Source organism: Cupressus sempervirens, chromosome 8 (assembly GCF_028749045.1).
Source record: "Cupressus sempervirens isolate cs-2001-9-10 chromosome 8, ASM2874904v1, whole genome shotgun sequence".
Classification (NCBI taxonomy): Eukaryota; Viridiplantae; Streptophyta; class Pinopsida; order Cupressales; family Cupressaceae; genus Cupressus; species Cupressus sempervirens.
In genome coordinates, this window is record NC_143125.1 from 278244430 (window position 1) to 278262742 (window position 18313).

The 18313-nt window shown below is 39.4% G+C and overlaps 1 protein-coding gene across 2 annotated transcripts in view; it reads right to left on the bottom strand.

The window, feature by feature from the left end:
• Window positions 1-18063, bottom strand: part of LOC149542517 (uncharacterized) — a 175498-nt gene extending 157435 nt beyond the window's left edge. For both annotated transcript variants that reach the window (XR_016355470.1, XM_089797451.1), the window contains exon 1: window positions 17650-18063. Coding sequence is in view for 1 of the 2 variants with exons in the window: in XM_089797451.1 (XP_089653577.1) it covers window positions 17650-17794 (145 nt within the window). In the remaining variant the exon portion in view is untranslated. The remainder of the gene's footprint in view (window positions 1-17649) is intronic.
• Between the last annotated feature and the right edge of the window lie 250 nt (window positions 18064-18313).

Below are 18313 nucleotides of genomic sequence, written 5' to 3' on the forward strand. Positions count from 1 at the left end.
AACTTGGCACCCACCAGATACTGCCGAAACTTGATTAGTGCATGTACGATGGCCAACATTTCTTTGTCGATGGAATATAAGCATTCCGTTTGTGTAAGCTTCCTACTCTCATAAGCTATGGGGTGTCTATCCTGCATCAGTACCGTGCCAATGCCTTCTTCGGACGCATCACACTCCAAAATGAATGGTCGAGTGAAATCGGGTAATGCAAGTACAGGACAAGTGCTCATTGCCTCTTTCAGTTTATCAAAAGTGATTTTTGCCTTTTCGTTCCACTAGAAAGACCCCTTTCTTGTCAGATCCGTTAGGGGTGCACTGAGCTGAGAGAATCCTTTAACAAACCTCTGGTAATAACTACATAGTCCAAAAAATCCTCGCAAATCCGTGAATGATTTTGAGGGAGGCCAATCAAGGATAGCCTGAATCTTCTCCTGATGCACTTGAACTTCATATTTACTGACAACATGCCCCAAGTACAATATTTCTGTCATACCAAATTCACACTTGGATTGCTTGGCGAACAAAGACTGCTCCTCCATGATCCTTAAGACTTCATTCAGATACTTCAGGTGCTCCTCCCATGTCCTGCTATAAATAAGATCATCAAAAAATACCAATAAGTACTTACGTAATTGCTTGTTGAAAATGCGATTCATGCATGATTGGAATGTAGCAGGTGCATGTTTACTGTATGGGGTAAATAGATTAATGCACACAGACAATAGATAAGAACAGGAGTACTCCTTGTATTATTTGCATATGCCAAAGATATTACATTATGCTTATGATGATGATTACAATGATCCTGGAGAGTGTATATATACTTCCCGAAGAACCTTCCAAAAGGGCCATCGGCTACATAACAAGAACCTTCTCGAAGGGCCCATCGACTACACAGTATTTATCGACGACATACATCCTGACACACACCTTGTCGGCTACACAATATTTACCAATGAAATCATCCCCCCCAAAAGAAAAAGTCGTCTTCGGATGACAATTACAAAATATCTGAGACAAATTAACAAACAAAACACATTAACTGACTAACTACAACAAGATAGATCTGCCACATCACTTTCACATTCATCCCGTGCCTGCACCAAACTGGTCTCTAGACCACGTTGCATCTATAGCCTCTACTAACACAATACTATCTCCTCAAGCTGACCTTGATAGCCACCCGTGCTGCTTTCTCTGTTTCCAACTCCTAGGTACCTTGAGCCAAGTGTCGTTGTACTACCTTCAACTGGATGATCAGCTCCTCCCGAGCTCTCTATGCATCTACCAAGATAGCTTCATGTCCAACACCTACTCTATGCCTGCAGCAGCTCCAGGTCTCATCAACTAGTCACACTTCCCACGACTGATAACCACACTGACTGGGGAGTGGGGTCGAGGGGCAGCGCCCCCGTGGGGACCTAGGGCAACGCCTCCACCACCAAAACCAAATTAGCACTCCAAAACCCATAGAAAACTGCATGGAACACACTATTTTTGTGATTTTCTTCTGATCCCACACTCTTTATGGAAATTGCTGATGTTTTGCTACCTGCTTATGTCTTTCCCTTTCCTTGAGCATCGTCCCTTATTGATTCTGAACATTTTTTATTTGTCATAATTTTTTTTTTTTTTTGAACTCTCTAAATCCAACCCTTAGCGACCAATGCAACCTTCGCCAAGACATAAGGGTATCCCAGATCTCCCTAGATTTCTTTTGACAAAGATGCAAAATTTCTCCAAAACTCCTCTCCTGTACCGTACGGTCTGCTTCTCTCCTTAGACTGTAAGCTTCATCTATTCTGGAGGGTACTGACTTCACAGTATGGATGCTTTATTGTACAGATGTCGCTAACTCCATACAACGTACGACCTCTTCTGTGCCTGTTGGTGCCAAGTGTGTTTTGTCCTCCACAAGCCGTACAAACTGCGAAAACGTACAGAACCAGGAGGGAATTTGCCGTACGAAATTCACCACATGCGTACCTCTTCTAGCCGTATGTCGTGCGATGAAAATGGTTGGATGTTGTACCTATTGTTGTCGTACCTGATGTTGGTGTTAAAAGGAAAGTCGTACAATGTCATTAACAACACCGTACGATGGCATTAGCAAGCACCATACAATAACATTAGAAACGTCGTATAGTGACATCATATCATGGCGTATAGTGAAGGTGTGCAGTGGAGGGCCATACGATACACTTGACTTCTCACATGGTGTCAACTTGATCACTGTACAGTGTCTTCACACTGTCATATGGTGACTTTAATTTTTTTTTCTTTTTTTTTTTCTTTTTTTTTTTTTCTTCTTTTTTTTTTTTCTTTTTTTAAAACTTTTTTCTTCATATATATTTCTTTTCTTTTCTTTTTTTCTTTTTTTCTTTTTTTCTTTTTTTTCTTTTCTTTTTTCAAAATACTTCATTATTTCTCCGAGTTTCGTCATTCTCTGACAACAAGGGGGTCTTCCTATCATGGTACATCTTTAGCTTTGAACCGTTCACTGCCTCTGGTATTTCTTGTCTGTCTAATGTCTACAACTTTATTGCTCCATTATCACCGACTTCCTGTATCTAATATGGCCAGACCTGTTTGACTTTAAACTTGACTGGTTTGATTTCGTTCCATCCGTCATACTTCAACACCATTTGCCCCGGTTGGAACTTGTTCAATTTGAGGTGCTTATCATGCCATGTTTTACGCCTGTTCTGTGTCACCTTCGTGGCCCTTTATGCCTGCAATTGTCGAAGTTTATTTAAGTTACACGATCTCTAACATCAGGTTTTTCCTATCGCGTACCATGAATTCCATCGGCTGCCATTCCTTATCGTCAATAGTTGTATTCTTGATTTTAGAACCTTACTCTGTACCGCTGAAGCTTTTATTAAACTCTTCCTCTTTGTTTCCTATGCAGACCGTATGATGTGTTTTCCTTGCTACCGGCACCTTTCTACTATATCCTTGGTTCGACGTAACATTTTCTTTCTACACGGTTGTAGGGTGGAATCTTTCCTTTTTCTAGGTTCATACTGTATGTTCTTCCCTTCAGCGTCAATCCCAACCGCCTTTCCTTCTTCCGCTTCTCTATATTCCTTCAAACATTAATTTCTCTCTTCTTTCTCACCTTCGTCAACCCTTAACATATTACAGCTCGGAAAGAGCTCGTAATCCTCCATTTGCCAGTGGAAAAGGCTGTTCACCGAGTCCAAATCATCGTTCGTGGATCCACCTTCCAACTGTAGGACTCCTTCCTCATCCAGTTCCATTCTCTTCTTCCCCTCGTCATCCTCTCCACCTTTGCCTTTGGAATCCAATGACGCTGCCTCCTCACCTACCATTTGTGTGTGCAGGTCAATTATGAATCCTCTACCTCCACACTCCATTGATAGGGTATTCTTCTTCCAGTCATGCTTAAACTTTGCTTGTATGAGCCATCCTCAGCCCAGAATGGCATCATATCCTCTCCTCTTCAACGGGATGACGACGAAGTCGAGCAGGAATGGCTGCGTTCCGATAGTCACTAGTTGTGCCATCAGGATTCCCAGCGGTTTGATCTCGTGTTGGTCTGCCGTGAGCAACTGGAATGTAGGTGGCCACAACGTCAGCTGTCCCAACTTCTTTCAGGTATCTTCTGGTAGAACGTTTACCCCTGAACCTTCGTCCACAATTGTGTCTGTCAGAACAGTTCCCAGAATTCCCATCTCGACGACTACCGAATGTCGTTCGAATGTGAGGGCTAGTAGCATTGGGTCCTCTGCACTTGCGCCACTTTCCTTCCCTTTTCCTAATGCTCCTGGTAACTTAGCAATTGGCGCGATGTTTGTGAGTGTTGTTTGGAGTTGAGGCATTGTGAGCAAAAAATCGTTTATTTTGACTGGTACTTTAGTTTGTAATATCTGTCATACGATGTTCTGTTCCGCGCAATTCCTTGCTGGGGTACCAGCAGTGTCTTTCAAGTGTGCTTTGTCTGCCTACATCGCCTTCTCAATTTTTGCCCGTGCTTCCTCTAATCTCTTCTTTTCCTCGATTGGGTCAAGGTACAATTTTGCTTACTTCCATGTGATTGCCAGAACCTCCTCTTCGTCCATCCCGATGGTGATCAAATTCATTCCTGATTTTGGGCACTTGGCATCTTCATGATCTCCACGACCGCACCATTTGCATAACAACTTCGGTGCATTTGTCGTTGTACAGTCTCAGGCCCCACAAATTGCATGCGTGGCATTGTACCATCGAGCGGTTGTTCGCATCGTACTGAATTCGACTATGGCTCCCATTATTATTGTTGGCATTGTTGTTGTTTTGACCCCACCTATTATTTCTATACCCTCCCGACGTGGCACCCTCGTTGCTAGTGTTTCCGCTCCCTCCTGCCACGGAAGCCTCCTGTGTCAGGAACACTTGTTGAGGTCCTCTTGTTTTCATATTGAAGGGGCATTCTTTTGTGGAATGTCCCATGATCTAGCAGATCTCGCAGATTTGGTTCTTCGGACAGGATCCCTTCGCATAGCCTTTCGTCTTGTAGTCTGTGCACCATAGCTCATTTCCCTTGGTCTCCTTCTACATGTTCTTAAATTCTTTCATCATTTGGATCATATCCCTTTGGAGGGTTCAGACCTTCTTGCTGCCCTTTTCGTCATTGCTACTCTCTTCTTCTGAAGATGCGTCGTCATCAGAATCGGATGAGCTACTCTTCTTCTTTTTTGTCTTCTGCTCACTTTCTAAGTTCATTGCTCAATTGTATGCTTCGGTGTATGACAATGGCAGCACAATCTTCATCTTCTTCCGCAACTTCGGGTGTAGGCCTTTAATGAACCATCTTTTTTGCAGCCCATCAGCCGGCTTATATTCCATTTTATTTATCAAGTCTTTTAATTTTCTGATGTAGACTCGAACTGTTTCATTTTTCCCCTATTTTGTGTTGTATATCTCCGCTACGATCTCGTTGTCATCGCACAACAATTGAAATTTCGTGATAAATTCCTTTTTAATGTTGTCCCAATTGGTTAACTTTTAGGGATCTGTATCAGCAAACCAATCAATTGCGACACCCCGTAAGGTGGCCGGAACTGTCGGACCCATTCGTTTGTATCTATTATGCCATTTGCCCTCCAAATCGTTTCGCATATTTTACAATGTCGGATTGGATCGACTGCTCCATCACCATCAAATTTTGGCAATTTTTCCTTTAGTCCTGCCATTATTACTAGATGTTGTGTAAGGGCATTGTTCTGCATTGCAACACCGACATTCTATACTCTGGCACCAATGCCTTGTATTCCAACACCAACGCTCTGCACTCCGGCACCAATGCTTTGTATTCCGACACCAACATTCTGCACTCCGGCACCAGTGCTTTGTATTCCAACACCAACGCTTTGTATTCCGACACCAACGCTCTGCACTCTGGCACTAGCACTTTGTATTCCGACAGCTGTGCTTTTTGGTGAAGAAGGGTCTCCGTTAAGCAAATCTGTCCATTCTGAAAATGTATCGCAGACGAAGAGCTCACTCCACGCTCGTGCTCCCTCAGCACTCCGAGTCATGCGAGTTAATTCCCTTCTATTTGGATTCTTTTCCCTCGATGAATACAGGTTCAAAAATTCCTCCTTTGCTTCTTCCACCAATTCCACCCGCTGTCGAGTCTCCTCCAACAATTCTTCAGCACTTATGTGTCTGTCGGCAATCTTTTGGAACCTCCTTCTGTGTTCAACTTGTTGTGCCAAAATTAGATTTCCTTGTGTTGTGCGTATTTCATCCTTTTCTTTCAGCTTATTCTTATTTTTGTTCAGTTGATTCGGCATTAGTATGCCTTTCGAGGTCCATCGGGCAACAATGCCAAATGTTTACCATATGGGATAAATAGATTAATGCACACAGACAATAGATAAGAATAGCAGTACTCCTTGTATTATTCGCATATGCCAAAGACATTACATTATGCTTATGATGATGATTACAATGATCCCGGAGGGTGTATATATACTTCCTGAAGAACCTTCCTGAAGGGTCGTCGGCTACATAACAAGAACCTTCTCGAAGGGCCTGTCAGCTACACAGTATTTACCGACGACATACATCCTGACACATACCCTATCGGCTACATAATATTTACCGACGACAGTGCATTTGTCAATCCGAATGGCATGACCAGAAACTCATAATGTTCGTAGTGACAACGGAAGGCCCTTTTTTTTACATCTTCCTCCCTCATGCAGATCTAATTGTATCCGGAACGAAGATCTATTTTTGAAAAATAGACCGCACCATGCAATTCATCTAGCAACTCATCTATCCTTGGAATGGGATATCTATTCTTTATTTTTTTTTGTTCAACGCACGATAGTCCACACACATGCGCATCATCCATCCTTCTTTTTGACCAATAACACAGATGACGCGAAAGGGCTAGAACTGGGACGGATCCATCCTTTCTCTAGCAATTCCTGAATTGTCTTTTCAATCTCATCTTTGAATTTCTTGGGATGGCAGTACGGTGTGGTTATGACTGGCTTGGCCTCTGCTTCCAACTCGATAGTATGTTCAAACCCTCGATGAGGCGGTATGCTAGGAGGAATGTCAATGAAAACTTTATCATGTTAAACTTTATCATGTTTACTCAAAATATCCTGGAGTTCATCATCTTGTGGAGGTGTCCGTTGTTCTTTTATAGGTTCCGCCGAGATAAAACAGTGTGCCTCCATCTAATGTACAGAAACTACCTTCGGACTGTCATTTGCCATTCCATGGAGAACAACCTCCTTTCCATCGACAACAAAAGTGAAGTCCATCCGTTTGAAACTCTGAGTGTATTCATCAAGTGTCTCCATCCATTGTATGCCTAGAATAACCTCCATGTCATCAAGGTCCGCTATGAAGAAATCCTTAGTCACTATGTGATTCGCCATGGTGATACTTAGCTGAGAAACAAGGTGCGTGTAGGGTAGAAGTGTCCCTCTGGCAACCTTGACCTAAAAGCTTGTGTGCATCTCCGTAGGTAGACCTCTTCACTTCACCAGAGATGAGTTAGATAAGTTTAGAGTGGCTCCACTATTAAGCATCACTATAACCCTTTGTCCTTGAAGGGTTCCCATACACGAAAAACTATGCACCTCGGGCTACCGGCTAGAGCGATAGTCCCTCCGCATCATACCAATGTTGCAATCCTTTTCGTACAGTTCAGACTAACCATGTTGGTGCCATCTTGATGTTGGTTGCCTTCAGCAAGTGTTTCTTCCTATTCATCCTCATCATCAGACACAACCTCAATGTAGTGTAATTTTCCTTTTCCGAGGCATTTGTGGCCAGGTTCCCACAGTCCCTTGCAATTGAAACATAATTTCTTCCTTCGAAGTCCCTATCTAGTAGCTTCATCCAATGACGGCTTCTTGGGCGAAGGTTTATTATCTTTTTCCCTGGGAAACACTAGTTGTTTGGGATGTAACTTCGAGAAGATGATGTCGATGATGATGCCATGCTCCATGCCTTCTTAATAGCCTCCAACAAAGTGGTAGGATTGAACCCTTTGACCCAACTTTTCAGTGGTTCTGTCAGTTCGTCCATGACGAGCACTATCCGTCTTCTTTCAGAAATGTCCATGACCAAAACAGAGAGTTTCTAAAATTCTGCAATGTACTGGTCGACCAATCCAGTTTGTCTCAGTTGTGCCAAATCTTTGAATTGAGATCTGAATCTTTACCATCAAATCATTCTATCAATCTCTCAGTGTATTCCGTGTAAGTAGTTATTTGATCATACCCCCGTGTGATGGTGTCGTGATGCCACCATTCATGTGCAACTCCCTCCAAGTGCAGCGCTGCAAATTTGATTGCTTCTTCTTCTACCATAGGATTCAACTGGAAGTATCGGCCTTCATTACCCATGCTTGTGCAGATATGGATCTGGATCCGTCAAATGGAGACAGATTTACTTTACTCAACTTTCTTTTGAGATCATCGTTAAAGTATCCTCGGTTTTCGCCTCCCAAATATCTCATTCTCAGATCCGCGTAACCTTTGTAGGATATATCCTCCTCAAAATTCGCATTCTTCTAGTCTTCTCTCAGTTGTTCTTGCATCTCTTCAAAGGTTTGTTGTTTCCCTCCATGTGGTGTCTGAAAAGATGGCATGAAAGGTCGAGAGCATGCTGGATGAGGGTTTGTTTTACCCGACACCGAGTCCGCACTATGACCATTTTGTTCTCTAGATATTTTATTGCCTGCCAACTTCTTGAGAGTCTCTTCCATGAGTCGCTGAGTATTGGTGATCTGTGCCTGATTCTTTGCAAGTTCTCTCAGTAGTGCCACAAGTTCGGCAGCTGTTGATTCCAGTTCGGCAACCATTTTATCAACAAAATGTTGTCTCTTCCAGCTATAAACTCTCATTCACTATTCACAAGCTGGCAGGATCGAAGCGCTCTAATACCACTGTAATGTTTCACCCTAGGAATGTGATAGTCTTACAATCCGACTAGAGCAATTTCTTTGTTCATAGGTCACAAAGTTGGATCCATATGGCCGTACAATGGGAGTTATATGCAGGAGAGGTATGGAAGAGTTCGTAGAGGAGTTGTGAGGGTCGTACGATGTGTGTACGGTGGACAAATGGAGTCTGTACGATATACAAAGAAGAGGCACAAGGACCGTACAATAACAATTGGAGGGTGAGCCGTATGGAGGTGAGTGGAAGTGAGGTGGTTGTATGGTGAAGACACCTAGAGGATCGTACGGTGGATTTGTCGTACACCAAACAATTGTGGGGAGTGCAGAAGATCGTACGGTCAGACTAGATGGCCATACAGTGGTCTTAGGAGGACCATACAGTGGAGGAGTGACAAAATGGAGGGTGAGAATGGGAGACCGTATGGTGTACGGTGATGACTAGAGATGGATGATCAGAATTCGTAGGGTGGTGCACAGAGAGTTTTGCAGACTAACAGATAGTGTGAACAAATAGCAAGATTTTATGCAGATAAAAAACAAATGGAAATACACAGAACAAAAGAGTAGATCAAACCAACACAATAGATATTCGCAATATGATGATGCTCCAACTTGCCAAATCTAAGCGAAGTGTTACAGGCGACAGAATAGGGTGAGGGTTGAATCCCATGGAAACCAGACAAAACCAAATAAGTAAGGTCTTTCACTTCCAAAATGGCGATCAACAGAGAACTCCAGCAGGAATTCACAGTACATAGAAATAATCCAAATAAAAATGCCTACCTAAAGACTAACTACAAGCCGTGCTTAAATTCCCGACGGGAAACTTTCCTAGGGTGTACAAAGGTAGCCGACGGCAACACAAACTACGGAAACAAAAATAAAAATGGGTCTGAGATATATTAAATCAATCGGCCCATTAACAATAGTTTGATAATTTATTTATTTTATAACAGGACCATTACATGAAATGACATGATAATGATGGTAACATATCATAATTGTTCTTGGACTTAATTATTTTCATTTGAAGCATGAATGCTCTTGCATAAATCAACAAAAACTTGAACTAAATTGGCTTGAAAATCAAATAAAAAGAAAAAAGGTAAAGTTTACAGAGTCCAAGCTACTTCCTAAGGACAATGATAATAATCTAAGATACCAATGTGCCCAAGAAAGCAGTGGATGCCGAACCAGTTACCTGCCCTGTGGGTGCCACCCGGATGTGTTGTTGTCTATGTTACAGCTCCCGTCTGCCTTCTCCATTTCTCAATTTCAATCGAGACTGCAGCCACTTGCAGAAAGCTCCAAAATGATGCAACAGCCTTCAGAAACCAATAAAATAGACCACCACCAAAAGGGAATGTCTATACCCTGAATAATACTTGCAGCCGCTTCATAATAGAACAGTTATATTTTTAGCCACTGTCAATACAGATTACACATATATTACCTGATTATATATATACACCAAAGCTATATAATAAGCTATAACTATATTTGGATTATATATATAGATATTACCTGTCTTTAATTCTCTGAATTTATATCATTTTAGAATAGATTTTTTTAATATAGTTATAAATAGTAAACTATAACTATATTGATATATAATAATTATATAAGCTTTATAAAATTTATTTATTATACATATATATTATTAACTTGATGCAATCTCCAAATGTAATGAAGGATTTTCATATTGTAAACCCAATATAGGTGCAACCCAAATGAATGTCCACAATCGAACATTTGCTTAAGTGGGGTTCAGACTAACCATACACTATAATTTGCAATCAAAAAACTATAAATGGTATGAAGCAAGGAAATCGCCACATATCTCCACATTTCTCCATTAAAATCAATGAACTTGTTTGAGAAGTAAAAATCATGCAAAATGTAGAAACTCGTACACAAATGTGAAAATTGCATATTAACTTCAACATAATCTCAGCAACAGTTTCTGATATCCTCCTCCAACTGCTACTTCTACTGCTTGCTCCTATCTAATTACTTTACAAATTAGAAGATCAAAAGTTTCATAGACCTCTCAATTACAAATGAAGGGCTCAGATTAATTTGTTATTAACAGCCAAGGTAATTCCAAGTAAACCATAATTAGGGTTGTTACAACTAATAGTTATAAACATTTAATGTCATCAAACGATGTCCTCTGAAAGATAACAATGACATATATATATCAACAATGTCATAATTTTGTGGAAACAGCACCAACAATACATTCCATTTGCATCATTCATCTCCACTGACATCATACAGCACCACCTTCAGCATTGGCAATGACATATTCTGACACCACTAGATCAGACATACAGACACCAGAATACCAAACATACAGACATCTGCATCTCAAGCATATAGGCCTCTGCACATTTGGCATCCTACCATCAACATATTGGACATACTACTATCATTCTTCCCCAATACCTAAGGTAGAATAATCATTTAAAGGCTAAGGTGCAAGATTTTTTGAGCTTTCTCATAATTGTAAGAAATGTAATTTTTTGAACATTGATTGGAATCCTAGATTTCTGGTCTATCTTTGTCTATCTTGTCTATGTCTGGTCTTTGCATGCTCAAGATATTTCACTCTTACCATTGACTAATGTGCATGCAATTTAAAATTTACCTACATAAGCACCAATATGCTAGAGAATATCATTATTAGGAACAACCAATTGTTCAAACTACCCTTGCAGCTTTAAGTGTTTCTGTATGCCCAGTAGAAGCTCTTAATATCAATTGATGTTTCGCATACAATTTGGGTTTCGTCTCAACAAGAACATCACCTATTTGTGGCTTGAGTTGTTGTTGTGTGCTTAAGTAATGTGAAATTCCTATAAAGAAAAATGCATGTGAAATTCCTTTTGAACCTGAGATTGCTCATACACCATCTCAAGGAAGGGATTGAATCTAGTGATCATAAATGAGATTAGTTGAAGCTTCTTAAAGATAAGGATGTCAGTCATACATTCTTTTTCACCTCTTGAGGAGTACATGGTATCCACTAATAAGTCAATGTTTATGGATGAGCAGAGCAATTTTTTAAACGAAAGTGAATCAAAAGATGCATTGTGCAACAGCTCTAATCACTTTGAGGGAAACAAACAAAGAATGGTGGCATTGGAAAATAGGAGAAGGCAGTTATGGGTCATAAAGGAGAGAGAGAAAGGAAAAGAGTCACTAAAAACACAAAATTCAGAAGATGATAAAGACAAGCAGAAGAGGAAAATCTTTGAGGAAGCACTGGCAAGCAAAAAACCAGGGAAACTAATGTACTGCTAAAGATGTGGAGAGGACTGTATGACTATGTGAACAGAGGAAGGAGAAAGCTAAGCATGCCAAGATAATATCTTCTCAAGCAAGAAAAAACTTGCAGGAAATCAAGCAAAGGCACGGACACTTAGATGAACTAGAAATGAGTTTTCAGAGCAATAGTACAGCTAAAGCCCTGTAACCACACTCACCTACTCAAAGATCTCAACAAATAGCATTGAAGGCCTTGGAGGATGATGTACCATAGAGAATAAACAAGAGTAGATTGGCAACGAGATGTCATGAGATCTTAGGTTCGTACAAGTAAGAAAGGAATAAGTCAGTAGATGTGCATAAGATCTTACAAGCAGAAAATGAGGATGTAGGCAGTAAACAATTCAAGAAACAAAGGAACATAAGAGGGACTAAAGAGATAAAGAACTAGACACCACACATGAACAATTGTCCCAAAGAATCAATGAATAGTAGTTGGAAACAGTGAAAAGATTGGTCTGATTTTGGAAGTGTAAATCCCTTTCAGTCCGTTAAAAATCCCTTGTTTGAGATTGAAGCTAATGTGACCTATGATAATCCACTTTGTGAGATGGATAAAGAAGCCACACCGGAATTATGTGATAAGATTGAGATTAAAGACAATCATAAAACTTCGGACCCCAGTGCATCTCCTATCAGTAAGGTGCAGAAACAAGCTTGGAGTAGTGAGACAGACCATAATGATGCTATCATCCATCACTCTCAAATCACATTACAAGAGATTGCAGTTCAGGTCAGGTCAATGAAGAGGATTCCTTCTTAAATCAAGAATCAAATGTTGGATGTTTAAGTTCGGTGGAAAGAAGAGGTGACACTTTAATTATATCTATGTCCATACCTCCTACACAAAATAGTTATTGTTCCCATTGTTTTCCCTTAGTGATGACATCAGTCGATGACCTAGTGTTTGCTGAACTATTACTAGCTTTATAGCAGCTAATTGTGAGAGATCTTACAAGTACACCCAAGAGATCTTACAACTTACAAGTACACTTCAGATTTTCATCTCCACAGTGAACAATGACTCCTCCCAACAATCTAGATTCTAAGGTTTTGCTATACCTTCCTTCCTATAACACTATAATAATTGCAATAGGGTGGAGTGATTGGGATTTTCCTCTTGACTTGACTTCTTGAGGGGATATGTTAAGTTTGTGGATTTATACTGGAATCAATCTCTTTTGCAAATCAGAACTGAGTTTGGCAGTGACATCTTCAATATGGATGTGAACAACAAATACTCCGTAGGATTCCATGTGAGGCAAATACAATGAGAATATGAAAAGCAGATTCTTGAAATCAGAGTAGCACAGTGTCAGCATGATAAATCATTTCTAAGGTTAACTTGGAACTCTAGAACCATTTGGAATTCAATAGTTGCTTTTCATTAGGTTATGGTCATAAAACTTATCCAAGGATATGCTTCAGAAAAATTCATTCCATATTGGAGTTATCTTCCTATCAGTGATCTTCAAGAGATCACTTTCACTACTGTGCAACTGCTACGTTAATGGCACTACAAAGTACAAACCTTGGCATCATGGAATTTCTATGATGGATAGATTGAATGATATGGAATTACCACATGGTGTGATAGAGTCTAAAAAACTTGGTGAGTTCGGTAGCATCAGCAGGAAGCGATGGATATGTGTTGGGGCGTTCCACGGGCTTATTTGACACCCTGAAATCATCATGCAGGTATAAGATGGCTTGTAGGCAAGCAATCTCAAAGCAGGCAAGACTCTAATAACCCCATCCGATTACTAAAACAAATCACCTGAAGAATATGTCCTCATCCAAAGGCATTCCAAGGGCATACTATACATTAATAGTCAAGAATATCATTCTCCAAGAAAAAATAATCACTGTCTAGAAAAAGGAAATCAGAATGCACAAGGGGAGAAGGCATCTCATCTATAATCACAGCCCAAGGAAGGAATAAATATAATCTAAGCTACATAACTAACAAATGGCATTGTTAGTTTCAAGGAAGTGGTGCGACTTGTTCACTTGCTAATTCACTTTGTGAGAGTTATGATCAATGCGATACAACTTTTCACAGCGTGCCTTTAATTGCTTATTAAGGGAAGATCATCGATTTCTCAACGAGGCAGATTTGTTGACATGTACCCTTCATACCTGAAGTGCTTGAAGAGTTTTGATATAGCCAAGTGAAGATGGTATTTATCCATCATTTGGCAAGGCTGTAGAGTGTAGACACATAAAAAGAAGGAATTTGCAAGAATAAACAACCTCCAAGATTCTCGCAAGAATAAAGGATTATAATTAGACATAGTGATCAGACTGAGGCATAAGCCTCTCACATAAAATCGCATGAAACTAAAGCCATTATTCAGGAACAGCAACAAAGATTACAGATTCACAAGAAGTCATAACAGAAAGAATGATCAAGATCATAATTCCGATTCAGAGTCATCCAACATGCAAAATATAGAGTGATCATCTAGACGCGGCAATCTTATTATTAGAAGCCTGAAGACACATTTGAATCAATCTTATCATTATTGCGCAGAGATCTGAACTATAACCAATTTGTACCAAACTCATAGCTATCCAATACCATAATAATGAGATCAGTCCAGAAAAGAGATCTTAGCAAAGAAAGATCAGAGTTTATACTCTTGTAACAATTATAAATAAGTAAAGCACAATAACCATAGAACATTTTGCATATATAGTTATCAGATTTCAGAACTCACTTCTCTCAGACACAATTTAAATTTACATCAAATAAGGAAGGTTATGTTATAGCATTTCATATTCATATGAGAATTCACAAATCAAGCCCTTATTTGAAATTCAAATCAGTTTTTATATAAGTTTCACTTGCAATGAGTCCACCATACATTTCCAATCAATACCATAACATCCATCAGCATAATTGACTCATTGAAATGCAAAATTAGAGGAACTTTTGTAAGGAGAAATTACAGTATTTCACAGTGGTTTTCAGATTTGAGATTTCCTCATATAGTTACTTGCAGTGACAAGATTGCAGGAGCATTTCAATGCATTTCAATGTAATTTTCAGAGTGCTGGAGTTCATCTTTGGAGTTACACACAAACAATATTTCGCTCATCTCTTGGAGGAAGATACATTTGGTTTTGGGTATTGAAGCATAGTATTTGGGTTAGTTAGGCAAAGTTTTTAGTTAAATCGTATGCAATATTTGGCAAATAATTGAATTTTTAGTGCTGGTTAATCTCCTTGAAGGGTCATACTCTTTTCTTAGCACATAGCAAAGTTAGAAAGTCATAAGGTTCAGGCATTCTAAGATATTATTTTAAAATAAACATTTAACTAAAGTTATTTAATTTAATAAATGACTCAATATTGGCACCTAGGGAGTTACAAGGTGTAAACTTAAATATCAGTAGGGTGCCTACGGAGACAAGGTGATTTTTAAATTAAATGAAAAGATTGCACAACCCTCGCTAGGGTGTTGAGCTTGGAGTTTATAAAAAGGTTTATTGGAACTCATTTGGGTACGTTGAATTTATGATTTCTGATATTTACTCCCTGAGAAAACTCTACCTGGTTCTAGAGATTTGGACTTGGTCCAACACAGCCTTTTTGAGAATGAAATCTCTCTTGGAGAAGACTAGCTCCGATAGTGAAAGATCTACCCTGGCTGGTATCTATTCAAGATATCAATGACGTATTTCATGGTGCTTTTCATATTCGAGATTTCTTTGTGTGGTTATTTTCTGTCACAAGATTGCAGGAGAGTTTTGGTGTGTTTGAACTTTGAATGCAATTTTCAGAGTGCAGATTTCATCTTCAGAGTTACAAAGAAATGATATTTTTCTTATATATCCTGGAGGAGTATTTGGTTTTGGATATTGACAAATAGTATATGCCTTAGCCAAGCAGGCTTTTTAGGTTAGTCATTTGCAGAATTGGGCAAAGAAATGAATTTCTAGCTAGTAATACTCCTTGAAGGGCAATTTCTCCTTTCTTGACACGTAGGATACTTAGAATGTTGAAATCTGTTTGTTGGAAAGTAACTGGATCTAGTGCCTAGTCAGAATCTGACAAAATCAAAATGCGGTGCTAGAAATGAGAAAAAGGGGAATAAAGACGAACTGTAGAAAAGGCAAGATTCTTTGAATGAATAAACACATATGAGGAGCGGCGATAGGGAAAAGACAAGTGAATGCAGATAAATTTTATTCATGTTTTTTGTGAGCTTGGCAGCAATTAGGACTTTAATTGATGTGCTGGTTGCTTTTGAGGAGTCCTAATACAGTCATACCATATGCTAGCTTTGGGTATGTTTGGATTTTCTAAATCAAAGTGATTGCTAATTTTTCAATAGTTGTGTTGAGTTAGGACTGGAGGAGAACGTAGAAGTGTGAGAAACGGCATAAAGAACAGAGTTTAAAAAAAGTTGGACTCCTTACCAACTGCATCAGCAAGAGAAGACATGGACCTCCGTACCAATGAAGAATATTCTGAAATTTTATATGGAACTAGCTGCTAGCTGCTAGCTGTCAAGGTGATAGTAGAATCTATTGTATGCAGTCTTGAAACTGTACAGGTCAGCCAAGGGAAAGGATTCAACAGCTCTGTGTGAATAGTATGCAAACAGCAAGGTATTACACAGTATAAATCATTTAAACAGCCTGATCTCTACTTAAAAAGCTTGCAATCATATTTGTAATATCGTTTCAAATATTTGAAGGTCAGCAATATCTATTATTATTCCCATTACATTCAATTTTGTGAATGGAACAAGTGCAAAATTTATTGCAGAATTATTTTAACGGAATTTCTTGTCAATCAGAGCATGTTGTATGTGCTCTAAGTTCTGCAACGAATGGTTGCAATCTCTACCATACTTGCTTTATCCGAATTCTCAAAAAAACCATCAGCAAACATTATTGCAAAACTTGAAAACAGAAACAGAAACACACATTCACTTATGCATGCAAAGCAATTAACATAATTGTTCCGTTTCAATAAGTGAAAAAAAGAATTGGTTAAAAATTGGTTAGCAACCAGGGGTAGCTCACTACAAAGGCTTTAAGAGCATAGTAGGGAGAGAAAAGGACCAAAAACTTATCATGAGGCACTTATCTCCAGAAGTAGCTCATGTGTTCAATATCAAGGGTAGAGAATTCAAATAATATATAAGCCAAATGGAAAGAAACATCCTTTTTGTATTCTTGCAGAGGTATCAAACCAAAAATTGGTGCATGGATTGACCGTGAAAATCACCTGCTAAGTTCTAGTGGAATGCTTTCACAGCATAATAGGAGAAAGAACGCAATTATAACCTCATCATGAGGTACGCTTCTGTAGAGCTTGGCCAGGAGATTGAAATTTAAGGGACGGAAATCAACAATTCATGATCTTAACAGAAATTAATGTCCTTGTAGCTTCTACATCAGGCCTCATACCGCAAATCGACACCTTACTTGACCCTGAGCTCAGAAAAGACCTAAGCTATTGTACTCAGCTATGCTATTAATTACTCCGGCAGTACAGTAAGACTACCATTATGAAGACCGGGAAATTGACGGTAGATTCTTTGCCAAACAGGACTAACCTCAGCAGACAAAGCCTACTCAAATATATAAGATTGGGCTTCCGAAAAGTTGGCTAACGTGCGTAGGCTAATTACTAAGTTATTATAAACCCAAGGCATTCACAGTCCATAAGACTTCACTGTGAAAATTCTAGAAAAGACTGTTCCGTATTTCATTCTACGTATCAGTGTTTCCTGATGGATCACTATACGTACTTCTAAATTACACATTTTTCCTTTCCGAGAAGAACTACACTAATTTAAGCTATAGTAAATAAATGTCTGAAGACAAGGGAGACAAAAAAAAGATTGTCTTGATGATTGTGTTACCGGTGGGGGAAACGCAGGCGAAAGGCACAGAAAGCCCTCGGCAAGCCTTAATTGGATACACATATAATTCCTTCACTTTGGCAGCATCTTGCTCGGCTACTCCTTTGCCAAATAAAGAGCCGATCAGCGTTGTAGCTTTCTCCATTCTACTGCAAACTCTACTTTTGCTGTACTCTACTATCCGAGAATTGTTGAGAGATCAAAGGGACACTAAAAATTGTATTTGCAAGATTCCCAGCAAGTGGCTTTGATAGCTATTGCTTCGTGTCTAGGAGCATCGAATTTATCTCCTTTCAACATTTGGATTTGAATGGAAGGAATATGTCATTAGCCGATAGCCTTTTGTAGTGGGAAGAAACCAGCCGGAATTCAATGTCTGATGCCGGCAGAATTGAAAACAAAATCCCACAAAACGGCCAGGAAAGTTGTGGCAGTCAAAAACATATTGTAAAATATTTTCCCGACAATGTACTTCCATCTGACTATTTCTTGCTTTTTATCTGTAAGTATCGCTGTCCCATCTGAATAATTTTCATCCTCAAACCAAGAGAGTTTCCCATCAGACAATTTTTGCGTGGTGGAAGAAGTTTAGTTGGTGACGATGAGGTCTGTGAAAAGCAATTCACCAAAGCTGTACTCTTGGGAATTGCATATTGTATGGGGT